This window comes from Trachurus japonicus, chromosome 19 (assembly GCF_045865225.1).
Source record: "Trachurus japonicus isolate A0001 chromosome 19, Traja_1.0".
In the NCBI taxonomy this organism is placed as follows: domain Eukaryota; kingdom Metazoa; phylum Chordata; class Actinopteri; order Carangiformes; family Carangidae; genus Trachurus; species Trachurus japonicus.
Window position 1 is genome coordinate 3481924 of NC_140925.1, and position 17807 is coordinate 3499730.

The following is a 17807-nucleotide window of genomic DNA, read 5'->3' on the forward strand; positions in this document are numbered from 1 at the left end:
GAAATTGTCCGTTATTTCTAGGCTATTTCTAGACATTATCATGTAATTAACGGCCTGTAAATTAAAGGGTCACACACACAACAAAAAGAGGTAACGCAACAGTTAGTTTTCTTGGTAATCAGTTACTTTTATAATGAAGTAATTCAGTTACTAACTCAGTTACTTTGCGGGGCCCAACACTGAAGCTAAGCTAAACTAAACTAGCACTCTGATGTAACAGAGTCAGGACCGTGACAGTGGCGTCACTGTGTTCTGACCTTTGACCTTTTACAGCACTTATCGAAAAAAGTGACTTGTTGACCTGTTGACCTCCAAATATGAACTTAAACTTAATATTCATGAGACTTTTATCGTGTTTAATATCTCAGGTATTTTTTTATGATTTATAACTGTTGTGTTTTTGCAGTGAAGGAGTGAATTCCTTTAACATTGTGAGAAATGTGTTTGAATATGTTTTGACACATGACGCAGCCAAACACGTTTATGGAGCTGCTGGGCTCATCTCCTGGTTGATCAGCTGTCGTATTGATGGATTATCAGAGGAGCGGCTCAGCTTTGTGCAGCGGAGCAGACGTGGAGGTTTTCTCCTCAGGTGGCTGGTGCTCGTGCAGGTTGAGGCCTGAGACACAGGAAGTGCAGCATTTACAGCTTTTGAGTCACTCGGTCGGTGATGAAACACGACGATGACGCTGCAGCTCCACGATTCACCCAACACTCGTCGTTACACAACTACACTTCTTATTGTGACACCATGTTTTTTCCAGAGATGGACAGAGTACTCAACCCCAGTACTTGAGCAAGAGTACAAATACTACTGGTCAAAATTTACTCCGTTACAAGTAAAAGTATCTCAGTCTTTACTCAGATCCCAGTGGAGAGCTGCACTGGGATAGGTTTCCTTCTTTGACAAAGTACTTTTCAGCCTTCCTAGAAATTAACTTGAGTAAAAGTAAAAGTATTTTTTCTTGTAAATGTATTCAAGTAAGAGTAATAAGTACCAAAGAAATCTAATACTCAAGTAAAGTACAAATCCTCTGGATATGTACTCAAGTACGGTACTCAATAGGGCTGGGACGATACGCTTTTCTCCCGATTCGATTCTTCTACGATTTTTTGGATGGCGATTCGATTTAAATTGCGATTCTACGATATTGCCGATTCTCTCGATTTTTAGTCTTTAGCATTTTTAACATTTATCTGCACACACATACTGTAGGAGCCTATAAATGAACATACTCCATTATAAAGTGAACTTAAACCCTTTTCAAAACCTGTACTCTCTGTATGTAAAAAAGGTGAACAAATGCACATTGCACAATATTTAAAAAAAATTAAAGAAAAAAAAAACGATTTTTGAAAAAAAAATTGTCAAAAATGGTCAAAAAAGATATCGCGATATTAATGTGAATCAATTTTTTCTCCCACCCCTAGTACTCAAGTAAATTTACTCCGTTAGTGTCCATCACTGATGTTTTCACACACTCTTGTAAACCTGCAGCTCCTCAGGTCAGTCAGAGCAGCGGCCCCCCGGGTCGAGTCGGGCCCCCGAGGACCGAGGAGGCCCCGGTGTTTTTCCTCGGTCCTGTTTGTCCCGGACTCAGAGTTCCTGCTCCGAGGACACCTGAAGCTGACACCGCTCTGCACTCGGCGCTCCCTCTGTCCCTCCGTCCCTCCGTCCCTCTCTACTATCTGTGTGTGTGTGTGTGTGTCGCTGAAGTTGAGCCGAGTGCACAGGAAGTCTAGCGCGAGCCGCTGACGGCATGACTCCCAAAGGAGCGGCCGACAGCTGGAACCTAAAGGAGGGAGCTGCCATCTTTGGAAGTGTAGAGTCGCTCACAGAGCTGCCAGAGCGGTCGCAGGGCGGCGGGCAACACAAGTTATTTTCAAATCTCTCTCTCAGCCGACCCCCCCTCACCTCCCCACCCGGTGTAGTCTGTGTGATACTCATGTATAGCTACCCCTAATATTTCAAAATACCCACTACAACAAAGCTATCTAACTATAGTCTGTCAGATTTTCTGAAACTTTTTTACATCAACAAATTAGACCACGGACCCCCGTTTGAAGCAAACACCAGAAATACACAAATATTTGTTCTGAGACTGAAGAACATTACTTTTTTTAGTCAATGTACGTTCATTTTGGGGCCAATGGCACAAATTTTTGGAAATATTGTAGAGCAATTTCTGGAAAAAAGTGGTACAATTTCTCCTAAAATGTTAAAACATTGCTAGAAAATAGTGGTTAAAGGGACAACGAGGAGTTTTGGAAAAGCGAAGTGTTTTCACACTACATTTATGAGCCTCCGCACCGTGAAATTCTTTGACTGGCGCAAGACAGACTCATGTTTTCATTCATCAAGAATTAAAGTCAGAGGTTGGAAGACGATCACATACCGTCGTAGTTCCCACCATAAACGGAGATTCGGTGGCGTTATTCTCATGACTCGCCACGAAACCGAAAGTAAAGAAACGCTGGTCGGCTCGCCCAGCATTTCCACCACCACTAATAATAACAAAATAACCATAGAGACAAAACCATAGATTTATCGAAAATGGACCCATTAACAAGTGTTGGTAACGTAGATTCATCCACATTAACGTGAGACTTTTTTATAACCAAATAGAAACTCCTCGTTGTCCCTTTAATAATTTTCAGGAAAAAAAAAGTTTAAAAAAAAACTCGAGAAAAAACTGATAAGATCTAGCCTGCCAAGCCAGACTATATCATGAACATGTCTAGTCTGGTAACGAGCGGTAGACCTCGGCTCAATCCAGGGGGCGGGATGAAGGCTGTCTTTCAAACTGCCTCTGCACCAATAGGGTAGCGCTACGACCAATCAGAGCAAAGAGCAGGATGACGTTAGCCTGACAAGCCAATTAAAATGTAGTATGTCGTCATGGCGTTAAGCCGCCCAACGACTCTCTAAACAGATAGAGCGCTGTGATTGGTGAACACAAACGGTGTTTGAGACTCAAAAAGTTCCTATGGCTCGTTTCTAGACCCACACGGAGCAAATATATATGCTGCTGCTAGGGGGCAGATAGATTTCTAGGCTAGATAAGATCTAAATAAATAAATAAAAAGTTAAAAATTTTCTAGAAAAAAAATGTAAAATTTCTCAATTAAAAAAAAAAAATTCTATAAATTGTGGTAAAATTTCTATATTTTCTCGAAAAAAAAAAAAATAGATTCCAGAAAAAGTTGTGGACCCCCTTGAACCCTCTCAAGGACCCCACCTAAAAGCTAAACTAACTAAAAAGCAGTAGGCCGCTATTCCCACTGCTGCTCCTCCTCCTCCTCCCTGTGTGGTTCTTTTCCTGTCCCTTCTTGTGTCAGTAGTTGCAGTCCAGCGCCCCCTCCCTCCCTCTCCCTCTCCTCCCTCCCTCCTCCCTCCCTCCTCTCTCCTCCCTCTCCTCCCCCCTCCTCCCTCTCCTCCTCCTCTCTCCCTCCCTCTCCTCCCTCCTCCCTCTCCTCCCTCCTCCCTCCCGGTGATTGATCTGTCTTCCTCTGACTCTGTGGAATTCCATTGAGGAACATTTGGGATTGTTGGGATTCCAGGCGGAGTGCATGTGTGGGTGAGCAGCAGCAGCAGCAGCAGCAGCACCATGTGTCCCCGTCATCCAGGCCTCATTATCAGGCCTCACACACACACACACACACACTCTGCTGCAGCTTTATTATCACTCTGACTTCCCTGCTCACACACACACACACAGACACACACACGCGACGAGGCTGAGTGCAGTGCACCGACGCTCACACCGGGCGTGGCAGAAACTGGGAGCATTGTTGCCCTCGGTTCTTCTCGGTCACTGCTCCAGAAAATGATCATTTCACACGCACGACGCCACAGTTCCTCCTCCTCTTCCTTGTTCCTGCAGGTTGGACCGGGAATGAGGAGCGTCTCGTCTCGTCCCCATTCCCGTCCCCGTTCCCTCCGACTCCCTGCGGCCTCCCTCCCTCCCTCCCTCCCTCCCTCTGGCATGTTTCTCTGCTGCATACTTGAGCTCATGTGCTGCAAATCACTGAGAAGAACGATACATACGTAGCCTAGTACTGCTGCTTTTAATTAACCCCCTCTCTCTCTCTGCACGAGTCTGATGCTGCTCTGCTGAGCTCAGCAAGAAGAAAGGAAGGAATTGTGTGTTAGTTTGAGTTATGCAACAGAATCTGGAGAAAGTCTGACTCGGGATATTATTTATTTTTAGACGGTTCATCCTGAGACTTTTTGTAAACGTGCAGAGGAGGTTTGATTTCTTTCCGGTCGTAACTCAGAGACTTGAACAGCGTTACGGACTGTGACACTGACGCTGACCCCGCTGCGCTCACACATGGGCTCAGTGGGACGTCAGACGGACTCTGCACCACGGAGCTGGCAGCAGGGTAAAGTCCGGTTCAGCTGATTCAGACATTTGTGTTCTCACACACACACACACACACACACACACACACACACTAAGCTCCTGTGGGCGAAGTCTCTAGATAAGGTCAGAGCTGCAGAGCACGTGTGAAAACACCACGACGACGACGACGGCGAGTCCACAGGGCAACAACATGATAGAAGAAAAAGAAACTGAGTTCATGATTCTCACTTAGATTTATCTGAGAAACACAACTCTGCAGAAACACAACTCTGTTTTATTCTCATGCTATCGTTTTGTTTATTTTTTATTTTAAAATACAAATACAATTTCAATTCATATTACGGAAGCGTATTTGCATTCACTTGAGTAATTTATTTTTTGGTTTGTTTTTCGAGGTAATTATTTAGCCTATGTTTTTCTCGTAATTTATTTATTTATTTATTTATTTATTTTTTTATAATTTTTTCCGATTTTGCTTGAAAAAGGTCTAGCACCGAAACGTTGCAATACAATAAATTCTGCAAGTTGGCCACGTGTGCGGGAACTCTTCTTTTTCTAATTTGGACTTAATTGTCACCCACCGACCCACCCACCTGCCTAAGAAATAGATGTGCGAAGATTTTTGTTTTTTTCCGTTTTTATGACAAATTTTTTTTTCTGTTTTTCTGGTCATTTTTTTCTGACTTAACGGGATTTCAAAATCCCGTGAGAAGTGCGCGTGTGAGACAGAGAGTCGCTGCCACTACAAACTAGTTTATTTGTTTATTAATGGGAAACGCTGGTTGGTTAAGTTTCATCCCCAATATATTATGAAAACAATTCCTATTTCTACCTAGATTCTAACTCAACCCTAAAACACCCTACGCTAATTCCATAAGTACAGAGAATATAAAGTTTAAACACAATAACAACACGTCAGGTAAATGAATCAAATCACAGCGACCGAAGCTTGAATTAAACACATTTTAACGGCAGTTTTAGTTTTAATCTCTTTTTAAAAATGGACAGAGATGCAGAGTCTTTTATCGTGTTGGAGCGACGCCCTAGTGGCCGTTAGACGAACTGCAGCTTCTGATTCTTCAGCGTTTCAGCTTCAGACGTTGTTGTTTGGTCCTAGGTTCTGGTTCTGCAGTGTTGGACCGGTTCTGCTGATATTTAATCATAACTAAACATTAACGATGGTGTTGATTTATACTTCTGTCTTGTGTCTTCCTCCTCCTCCTCCTCCTCCTCCTCCTCCTCCTCCTCCTCCTCCTCCTCCTCCTCCTCCTCCTCCTCTCTCCATCATGGTTTCATGCTTTTTTTGACTCATTCAGCAGCTGCAGCTCAGAGTCAGATCTCCACCACAGTCTTAGATGATGTGTAATGTTGTTGTGCGACATGTATGAATTCATGACTACAGTCGGTATATTAATCATGTTGTGAACTTGTGACTGACGGCTCAGGAGGTGCAGCTTTGTTCCTGTAATTAAAAGTCAGTTTTAGTCGATGATGTTGCAGGTACAATCTGAAAAGTGAGACTTTCTCTCTAACCTCTAAATGCTCTAATGATATAAATCTTCTCATTCTGTGATGTTTGTGCAGAAATGAGCTGCTACTGTAGCTACATGAGGTGTAAAGAGGCGACTATTAGTTTATTCTAGGCCTATATGACGTAGAATTTTAAGAATTATTATCATTCTGTTGCCCCCTGGTGGCCAGAAACATACATGTATCTGCTGATCTTACAAACGTGAAAACATTTGCTGTTGTTCTTGTTCTAAAGCCTGCAACTATTTCCATCATTGATCAATCTGCTTATTATTTTATTTATGAATATAAAACAGTTTTTATTTGGTCTTTAAAATATAAGAACAAGTGATAAATCGTCATAAACACATACTAACCAGCCAAAAAACATTAATTGCACTGTCAGGGATAAGTAAGAAAAGCAAAAAAATGTGGCTTATTGATGGATTTTCCCTCAATAATCAATTATTAGACAGATTGTTTGATCTCTAATTGCTGCGATGACCTGAATTCTTGTTCCAACCATCATCTCTTTGTGTTGTTGTGATACAGAGCTGAGCACAAAGCTTCCTCCTGCCAGCCACATAGATTATATAATCACCTGACCCTCCGACCCCCCCCCCCCTCCTCCTCTGTGTTTCTTCTTCCTCTGTTTACTCTCCTGGTTCAGCAGCAGCAGCAGGTTCAGGCTGAAGCTGATTTGCATGTTTCTGCTGCAGCTTCACAATCTGGAAATCTGTGTGTGTGTGTGCATGCATGTGTGTGTGGGTGTGTGTGTATTGAAGTAGACTGATAACAGAATAAATCTTCCTTTGAGGAGCATGCTGCCTCTTGTCTCATGATCTGATCTGAGAGCAGCTGGAGGCAGAACGATCTCTCTCTCTCTCTCGTCTCTTTGATCCCCGTCTGGTTGTGAATATGAACTTTTTACTGGTCGACATGTTGAAGTTGAGTTTCCTGCACGAACTGATCAGTTCTTATTGAGACCTGATCAATACAGGATTATTGGAGCTGATATTAGGGAGTAGTCTTTATAAAACCTTTTTTTTTGTTTTTGCAATAAGTATTAGGGCCACATTGATTTGTTCTCATAGGAAATGTACAACTTTATTCTCGTAACTTTACGACTTTATTCTCGTAATGTTATGTCTTTTTTTCTCGTAGAAAATGTACAATTTTATTCTCGTAACTTTACGACATTATTCTCCTAAATTTACGACTTAATTCTCTTAATGTTATGTCTTTTTTCTCGTAGGAAATGTACGACTTTATTCTTGTAATGTTATGACTTTTTTGTCATAGGAAATGTACGACTTTATTCTCGTAAATTTACGACTTTATTCTCGTAATGTTATGACTTTTTTTCTCGTAGGAAATGTACGACTTTATTCTCGTAAATTTATGACTTTATTCTCGTAATGTTATGACTTTTTTTCTCGTAGGAAATGTACAACTTTATTCTCGTAAATTTACGACTTTATTCTCGTAATGTTATGACTTTTTTTCTCGTAGGAAATGTACGACTTTATTCTCGTAAATTCATGACTTTATTCTCGTAATGTTGTGACTTTTTTTCTCGTAGGAAATGTACGACTTTATTCTCGTAAATTTACGACTTTATTCTCGTAATGTCATGACTTTATTCTCGTAGGAAATGTACAATTTTATTCTCGTAATGTTATGACTTTATTCTCGTAAATTTACGACTTTATTCTCGTAAATTTACGACTTTATTCTCGTAATGTTATGACTTTTTTCTCGTAGGAAATGTACGACTTTATTCTCGTAATGTTATGACTTTATTCTCGTAAATTTACGACTTTATTCTCGTAAATTTACGACTTTATTCTCGTAATGTTATGACTTTTTTCTCGTAGGAAATGTACGACTTTATTCTCGTAATGTTATGACTTTTTTCTCTAAGTCTGTGTTTTTTTTTTCTCAACGTGGCCCTAATACTCTGTTGTACTCAAATCAGACGATCAATCGATCAGTTGATTGATCAGACTCAGTGAATCTGAGTCCAGATCGGAACAAAGCTGCAGTCGATCAGATCGATCAGTGTTTGAGCTCAGACAGAGAGAGAGAGACCTGCTGCAGGTGTTTACTCTGTGTGTGTGTGTGTGTGTGTGGTTTCCAGTCACCATTGTTGTCTGTGTGTGTGTGTGTGTGTGTGTCTGTGTGTGTGTGTGTGTGTGTGTGTGTGTGTGTGTGTGTGTGTGTAGGAGGCTCGGTGACATTTTAGTGCAACAAAGCCGTTTTACAGAGTTTGGAGCAGGAGGAGGAAACAGAGTCACACCCTGCTCTGTTTGAACAGACCAGGACACTGTGACCGTGTGTGTGTGTGTGTGTGTGTGTATGTCGTAGCTTTTTGAATGACTGCTCCGTCCACAGATTAGTGGCGTACTGTGTGTGTTTACTGTGTGTGTGTGTTTGTGTGTTCTGTCATGACAGCGAGACGTTCCAGTTCCTCGTCTGGCGCCGCTCCAGCGACACGCCTTCACTTTTACTTTTAATAGCGTGTTATGACATCACAGCAGGGGGCGGGGCCTGAGCTCTCACCTGACAGACAAACAAACAAACAAACAAACTTCAGCTGCCTGTTACTGAGCAGCTGCTGCAACACACACACACACACACACACACATAGTGCATATGGCAAGCCGTTTTAACATTTAAAAGCTAAGTTTGACTATCTGGAATTAACATTGTAGATATCAACAACGTCTTTCTGACTGGTCGTAATTACATTTTGAATAGTTGGATTTTTTATTCAAGATATCTGTAATTCAGTTTTGCCTCATCAAAAAGAACATTTCAGATATCTGCAACTACATTCTTCCTAGGACAAATGACGTCACTTTTGCCATTCATGTGTATGGGGTTTATCATTACAGATACACTATATTACCAAAAGTATTCGTTCACCCATTCAAATGATCAGAATCAGGTGTCCTAATCACTTGGCCGACTGTGAAATTTGGTGGAGGAGGAATTATGGTATGGGGTTGTTTTTCAGGAGCTGGGCTTGGCCCCTTAGTTCCAGTGAAAGGAACTTTGAATGCTTCAGGATACCAAAACATTTTGGACAATTCCATGCTCCCAACCTTGTGGGAACAGTTTGGAGCGGGCCCCTTCCTCTTCCAACATGACTGTGCACCAGTGCACAAAGCAAGGTCCATAAAGACGTGGATGACAGAGTCTGGTGTGGATGAACTTGACTGGCCTGCACAGAGTCCTGACCTGAACCCGATAGAACACCTTTGGGATGAATTAGAGCGGAGACTGAGAGCCAGGCCTTCTCGACCAACATCAGTGTGTGACCTCACCAATGCGCTTTTGGAAGAATGGTCAAAAATTCCTATAAACACTCTCCTCAACCTTGTGGACAGTCTTCCCAGAAGAGTTGAAGCTGTAATAGCTGCAAAAGGTGGACCAACATCATATTGAATTCTATGAGTTAGGAATGGGATGGCACTTCAGTTCATAGAATGAGTAAAGGCAGGTGAGCGAATACTTTTGGTAATATAGTGTATCTACGATTCAGTTGCAGATATCCACTATGTGAATTACAGATATCTGTAACTGAATTACGACTAGTACTAATTCCAGTTTGAGATATCTACAACGTCATTTTGACTAGTCATAATTCCATTTACAGATATCTACAACTTAATTTCGCCTTGTCAAAACTTAATTTAAGATATCCGAAAAGGGACATGTAGATATCTTTAATTGAGGTGAATTAAAGATACCTTGAACTGGAATTATGACTAGTCAGAATGAAATTGTAGATATCTCAAACTGGTATTAGTACTAGTCGTAATTCAGTTACAGATATCCGTAATTCACATAGCGGATATCTGCAACTGAATTGTAGATATCTGTAATGACAAACCCCATACACATGAATGGCAAAAGTGACGTCATTTGTCCTATAGGAAGAATGTAGTTGTGGATATCTGAAATAAAAATTATGGATAGGAAGAATGTAGTTGGGGACACATCTGTAATCTGATGCTGTATGTTGCAGGTTGTGTGTGTTTTCTGATGATGTGTGTGTGTTTGTGTGTGTGTTTGTGTGTTTCAGGTAAGAGGAGGCCGCCGCTCAAGATCCCCAAGGAAGCGTTCGAGCAGCCGGCTGCTGTGGCAGTGTAAGACTCTTTATATATTTGATATATTGAATCATCGTCATTAAAAAGCAGCAGACGAGTCGTTTTGGTTTCACAGAGATGAAACTCTGCTTCATCACATTTATTCATGTTTGATTTAAAAATGTATAAACCCTTCAAATGTAAAAGTTTTAATATTTTATTGTTTTTAAAGTTTATTTATTTGATTTATCATCTCATGTCATTTGTTATTCTGCTATTCTACTATTAGATTTTTCATTTTATATATTTTGATCCATTTATTCTTGAGAATAAATACATGTTTCTATTACTTTATGTTTCTGACAAACAAGACAAAACCTCGACTTACTCAATTTATTCACATTCAGAATCACTTTTCTTTGTTATAAACTCCTGAATAGCAAGAAAAATCAACAGAAAGTGAGATAAACATAGATAAATATAATATTATTACTAAAATAAAATGTGTGTTCACAGTCTGATTTAACTCTAGTTATAACTCTTATGATTATTTCATAATTTTTATTAATACTATATGATTTCACTATATGATTTCACAGCCTAAAGACATGTTTTTATTACTTTATTAGTCTGACAAACAACAGAAAACCTCAATTTACTCAACTTAGTCACATTCAGAATCACTTTTCTTTGTTACAAACTCCTGAATAGCAAGAAAAATCAACACAAAGTGAGATATACTGATGAAACTCTGCTTCATCACATTTATTCATGTTTTATTTAAAAATGTATAAACCCTTAAAATTTTAAAGTTTTAATATTTTATTGTTTTTAAAGTTTATTTATTTGATTTATCATCTCATGTCCTTTGTTATTCTGCTATTCTACTATTAGATTTTTCATTTTGGATCCATTTATTATTCTCTTCTATTTTTAATTCATTTACTCCATGCACTTTTTTGTCTTTTTCTTTTTACAAGTATCTTTGGTTTTTTTCAATGGTGACAAATAGGCCTGTAACGATACACGTGTCGAAACCGAAACCGCGACACTCTAAGACACGGACCTGTGTAAAAAATCGGAATAAGTCGCTCTTGACAAGGAAAAAAAAGTAGGGACTGGACCTGCCGTGCCGTGTAAAAAAAAAAAACACAACAACAACAACAAAAAACTGACAGCGAGTGCCTGTATCTGGCCCTTCAAATTAAAAGCCCTATCCTTTATACAGTTCAGTCATATTGATTTTGACTTAATTTTGACAAGATACGGCTCCAAATGTTTGTTTTTTTCCTGCGACCAATGAGATTTCGGTCGGCTAATGTTTTTTTGGTCGACTATTTTGCTACCAAAATCTCTTCTTTTTTTAACCTTAAAGGGATAGTAGCATTTTTTTTAAAAGTGTGGTTGTATGATCTACAAATAGCCCCTAAGTACTTTAATTGCAGTAGAAGACTCTCTGCACTCCTCCCGTTAGCAACGCCAGCCCATAGCCCTGCCCAGAGAATTACAACATACATTGTTGTGAATGGACCCAAAGAAACGGCCTATTTTCACGGCCTAAAAGAGGTTTTACCTGAAAAAAAATACACAGTTCCATTGTTCGCTATAATATCATTTTTTCCAGTGCAGGAAAACCGCAGTTTTTATTTGGACCTAACCAACTCACGTATCCCTCCGCCCAGGGTTAGCGCCCGCCGATCAGCAGTTGGTTAGGTCCAAATAAAAACAGTGTTTTTCCTGCACTTTGAAGGGCTGGAAAAAATTATATTATAGTGAACAATGGAACTGTGTATTTTTTTTTCAGGTAAAACCTCTTTTAGGCCACGAAAATAGGCCGTTTCTTTGGGTCTGTTCACAACACTGTATGTTGTAAATCTCTGGGCAGGGCTATTATGGGCTGGCGTTGCTAACGGGAGGAGTGCAGAGAGTCTTCTACTGCAATTAAAGTACTTGGGGGCTATTTGGAGATCATACAACCCCACTTTAAAATGAATCGTGTATCGAACCGTGGGTCAGAAATCGAGATACGAATCGAATCGTGACTTTAGTGTATCGTTACAGGCCTCATGACAAAACTAAAACTTCTTAACTCCACTTTTTTCTTTCCTGAGCTTTTTTATTTTCATGTTTTTATTTTATCACATTTCATTTTCATTCCAGTTGATTTATCAGCTACAGTAAATCTGCAGCTCTGTTACAAACACATCTATCATGTCTGACATTTCTGTGTGTGTGTGTGTGTGTTTCAGCCCCCCCAGAGACTTGGACTCTAAAGCTTGTGTAACCATCGGAGAGAAGGTAATTTATCATCTGATCCCATTCAGGCTTCTTGTCATTCTCCTTTTTCTTCCTTCGCTCTGTTACATCATTTTCCCTCTGTTGTGTATTTCTGGTCGAGTCAGGTCCGTGTCTCTCTCTCTCTCTCTCTCTCTCTCTCTCTTGGCTGTAACGATCGGCCGGCTGAACATTACAGCTGAGTCCAACACTTGTGATTGTGGGGAGACTGGAATGTCTTTTATTGCCCATCGGGCAGGAAAAATATTTATTTTAAACTCATCAAATAAGTGGAATTTTCCACTGGTGAAGCCGTCGTTGTCTCTCTCTCTCTCCTTCTCTCTCTCTGCTCCACTTGGCCTCCAGTCAACTCACTGCTTCCCTTTGTTGTTGTTGTTGCAGAAGAAGGAGAAGAAGCTGTTTGGAGGTTTTGTTTACCTGTCGTCTCTCTTTCTTCTCCAGAACTTCGAGATGAAGGCCGACGACCTGGAGCTGATCTGCGAGCTCGGCCGCGGCGCGTACGGCGTGGTGGACAAGATGAGGCACGTGCCCAGCGGCCTGATCGTGGCCGTCAAGGTGAGAGCAGGGACGAAGGACGAGGGACGAGGGACTGGTGTTGGTTTTGAAGGTTTAAAGGGACAACGAGGAGTTTCTATTTGTTTATAAAAAAGTCTCACATTAATGTGGATGAATCTCCGTTACCACTTGTTAATGGGCCCATTTTAGATAAATCTATGGTTTTGTCTCTATGGTTATTTTGTTATTATTAGTGGTGGTGGAAATGCTGGTCGAGCCGACCAGCGTTTCTTTACTTTCGGTTTTGTGGCAAGTCATGAGAATAACGCCGCCGAATCGCCGTTTATGGTGGGAACTACGACGGTATGTGATCGTCTTCCAACCTCTGACTTTAATTCTTGATGAATGAAAACATGAGTCTGTCTTGCGCCGGTCAAAGAATTTCACGGTGCGCGGAGGCTCATAAATGTAGTGTGGAAACGCTTTGCTTTTCCAAAACTCCTTGTTGTTCCTTTAAAACAGTTTAAACCTGTTTTAAAGGTACATTGTGTAACTTCTCCTGTTATCTATTCATGAAAATCGATTATTTCATTCAAAAGTCTGTTTTTCATGAATCAGTAATCCCCCCCATCAACAAACTGAAGTGTTCCTTTCAGCTCTGAATGAGCCGTTCATATCATTCATATCTCCATGGAGCGGGTAAGCTCGGTGCTGCTGCCATGTGGTGTCTCCATGTTTTTACCTTCAGTGGCAGCACACACAACCATCAACAAAATCAACAATCAACAAAAATGAAGAGATATTTTAGCAGAGTTTTTGTTTTGTAAACCACATTTTGTCTCGTTTTTATTCGTCAACAATATTGCATTATATATTTTATTATAGTTATCGTCACATGGCCACTATTTACGTTGCGTCCCGTCTTCGTTTTCGTCACATGATAAAGGTTCGTTGACGATGATATTTCATCATAATTTTCATTGATGAAAGCAACACTACGAGGGACGAGAAACATCTGGCACCGGCTCTGCTGTTGCTGCTGCTGCTGCTGCTGTTGTTGTTTCCAGATGTGCAGGCGATGTGGAGGTTTTCTGCAGCTTCATCTCCTCCCGTCCTCCACGTCTTCTCAGACAGTTTCCCTCTATAACGACGTCTCCGGCTGGAAGCACTTTGATTTCTTTTTATAGCCTCGGCTGCTTCGTAGCATCAATTAGCTTCATGTTCAGGCCTCGGTGCTGCCGAGGGAGAATCATAATACACATAATAACTTTACAGAGACCTACAAAGTGCTTCTCATGGTTTCCACCAGCATCAAGAAATTATTAGACAATCACAGTGATAAAAAAGACGGAAATCAACAGAAGCTGCTGATGTGTGTGACTCATGTTGTTGTTGTTGTTGTTGTGTGTTCCTCCGTCAGAGGATCCGGGCCACGGTGAACACTCAGGAGCAGAAGCGGCTGCTGATGGACCTGGACATCTCCATGAGGACGGTGGACTGTTTCTACACCGTCACCTTCTACGGAGCGCTGTTCAGAGAGGTACGGGCACACGGAGCATCCTGAGCTGCTCACTGATTGGCTGTCGACTGTCGACTCACTTTGGTGTTGTTGAGCGTTGATGAACTGGTGTTAGATAAAATAAGATACAATACGTTCAGATAGGACACAATAAGATACAATGTGATTGTGATATGTTAAAATACAATAGGATAAGATACATTACGATACGATAGGAATACAATAAGATATCATATGATAGAATAAGATACAATACGTTACGTCAAAATACGATAAGATACAATATGATATGTTACGATACCATAGGATATGATATGAAACGTTACGATACGATACGATACGTTAGGAAAGAATACGTTACGTTGCATTACGTTATGTTACGATACAATATGATACAAAACAATGCATTACAATACAGTAAGATAGGATGCAATAACATACAATACGATATGTTATGAAAGAATATGTAAGGAAAGAATACATTACGTTACATTACATTAGGATACAATATGATACAATACAATAAGATAGGATACAATAGGATATGATACAATACAATAATATATAATATGAAACAATAGAATACCATACAATATGTTATGATACACTATGGTAACACTAACGGAAATTTGTCCGGGGATCAGTGGTGCTGATTAAATTGTCTTTGAAGTCAATAAAATAATAAAAACAACATTCAAGCATTAATTAGAAAGTGTTCACTTACAAAGTAGATACGAATGTGTGTGTGTGTGTGGCTGATGTGAAATAAATGATGTTAGGTTACAACTTAGCATTCAAGAACCCTCTGCTCATCTTTGCTAAAACTGGATTATTTAATGATTTCGGATGTGACATGAGATTAAACCAGTTTATAAAATGTAAATGAAACTTTCTGTGTTTTTTTTATGAGACAGTTTGAGACAATTTGGAGTGACAAAAAAGAAAAAAAGTAAATTTTTAATCCTATTTTTACATTTGATATGATGTGAAATCTGTGAACATACAAGTGTGTATATCTATATATACTAAACAGAAAATGAAGCAGAATATAAAAGATAATTAAAGCTTGATGCAGCAGACCTGGGGTCGTCATGACGATGACTGAATCCTCTGCAGGTTTTCGGATGCAGGAAACTTCCTGCAGCAGCGACTTCCTCACCGCTGGAAAAACCTGTCACTTCCTGTCTGTTTGGAATCCGCCAGAGCTTTTATTGTTGTTGTTGTTTTCCTTTTCCCTCATCTCTCTCTCTCTCTCTCTCTCTCTCTCTCTCTTTGTCTCTCTATTTCTCTCTGTTGCCAGGGCGACGTGTGGATCTGCATGGAGCTGATGGACACGTCCCTGGACAAGTTCTACAAGCAGGTGATCGAGAAGGGGATGAGCATCCCCGAGGACATCCTGGGCAAGATGGCCGTCTCAGTGGGTTCATTAATTATTCATTAATTATTCATGAGCTCGATGACAAAACAACTCGTTATGTAACTGGATCTGTTTGTTAACTGTTGTTGTTGTTGTTGTTGTTACAGATAGTAAAAGCTCTGGAGCATCTGCATAGTAACCTGCAAGTCATTCACAGAGGTAAGAGACACACCGATGCTCTCTGTCTCTCTCTCTGTCTCTCTGTCTCTCATTCGTCCATTAACTGAGCTACTGTTGCTCTGTATAAAACGTCCAGTCATTGATTTCCAACCACTTCTCTGCTGATCCGTCTTCATCTGCTTTCATCTCACTTTTTTTTCTCTTTTATTATCAGACTCTTTAAAAGAATCAGTGCACTGATCAATATCTCAGTGTTGATCAGTGCAAACATCGTATGATCACATGTGAATGAGCCCGTTTCAGTTCAGTTTCACTTTACTTTACTTGACTGTATTTGTTTATTTGAATGGGACAATGCACATTAATTAGGGGGTGTGCCAAAAAATCGATTCACATAAGAAACGCAATTCTCATTTAATACGATTCAGAATCGATATAAAATGTCCCAAAATCGATTTTAAAAAGCTGTCGGCCTCCATTTCCTTAGAATATAAAAGGCAGCATGTTTAACTGCACTATTTTTTTAAATAATGAGGCACTTTTAATTTTGTGATATTGCTTTTATGCAACAGTTTCAACAATTCCATCTAAGCGTGGATAAATGTTTAAAACTCAATAAATGTGAAAAAGTTTAGACACTTTAGTCATTCTGTCTTGCAAAGCAGACTGGAGTAGATCATGAGGATCCTTTAACACCAATAGACAGAAGCAGGAATCATTAGGAATCAAATCGTTTTGAATCGAAAATCGATTTTGAATCGAATCGTAGCCCCAAAAATCAGAATTGAATCGAATCGTAAGATAGTAAAAGATTCCCACCCCCTAACATTAAAGCAGAAGTAAGTGATATATTTGTGTTAATATAAGTCTTAAATAGTTATATCTTCCGACAGCAATCACTTACATAGAGTGTTTGGACTGAAACACGGGTCTGTCAGTCCCTCTGCTCTGCTCTGAGCCGAGGAGAAAACATTTATCGTATCCTACAGTTTTTATCCAATGAGGAGAGAGAACGGCATGCAGGGCTGTGTGTGCAGCCAAGGGACGCCGTGAATGTGGCGACGTAGGGACGAGGACTGTTATGGTGCGTTCAAGGAAACTCGTATTTTTCCGACCGTGAAGTGGTACCAGTTCGATCTGGTACGAGTTCACCGGTCAGAAGTTACGAGTGGCCGTTATAGTGACTTTCACCGGTAAAACAGGTCGGAAAAACACGAGTGGGTTGCCTGGAACGCTGCAAAGTCGTAAGTTGTGACTTGAAGCTGTAATTTACGATTTCAAAAGCCTGCCTGGAACACAGCATTAGCGAAAACGACCGGACCACTTACTTCTGCTTTAATGGACAAAAACATGTAAATGTGCCGGATTATAGCAAGATGCTAATTTCCGTCCGGAGGGTTATGAACATAAAAACAGTTCAATAACAGTACACATTACACATAATAATGTAGACGACACAAAAAGACAAAAAGGCGACTATGACAATGAAGAACATATTGACAAACACATTCCACACGTACAGTAGGGGGACTGTAAGAGTTTTGTTATGGGAGATAAAGTGCATAAGTGCTGGGTTAAAGTGCAAGTGTGCAAGAGTGCATAGGTACCAGGTTGTATTGCACGATGCCCTATAAGAGTATTTATCAAAGTGCCAGATAGTTTTGCACAAGGCCCTAAAGTGCACATCAGTTTAAAGTGCCATGTTGTGTTGCACGACGCCCATTACACCCAGCTGCACAAGCAGAAGTGTGTAGATATTGCACAAAGTGTAATACATAACTGCATTATGTAAGTACTACTAGGCTACTATCAGCACCACGTCGTGATTTGACTTTCACTTTATTTCTTCCTTCACTCAGCAGCGACTCAGCAGGATCATTAAATTCTTATTAAAGTCGTAGAATCTGGAAACATTCAGAATTTATCGATCGATCGGTGAAGAGGTTTTTTTTATCACAGCGTCTCAACCTGCAGAGTTTTAATCTGCAGGT

At 40.3% G+C, this 17807-nt stretch overlaps 1 protein-coding gene across 1 annotated transcript in view; it reads left to right on the plus strand.

The window, feature by feature from the left end:
* The window catches only part of map2k6 (mitogen-activated protein kinase kinase 6), a 32954-nt gene that overhangs the window by 5534 nt on the left and 9613 nt on the right, over positions 1-17807 (plus strand). The window contains exons 2-7 of the mRNA XM_085760735.1: positions 9967-10030; positions 12220-12268; positions 12707-12820; positions 14181-14300; positions 15580-15696; positions 15804-15855. Coding sequence (XP_085616861.1) covers positions 9967-10030; positions 12220-12268; positions 12707-12820; positions 14181-14300; positions 15580-15696; positions 15804-15855 — 516 coding nt within the window. The remainder of the gene's footprint in view (positions 1-9966; positions 10031-12219; positions 12269-12706; positions 12821-14180; positions 14301-15579; positions 15697-15803; positions 15856-17807) is intronic.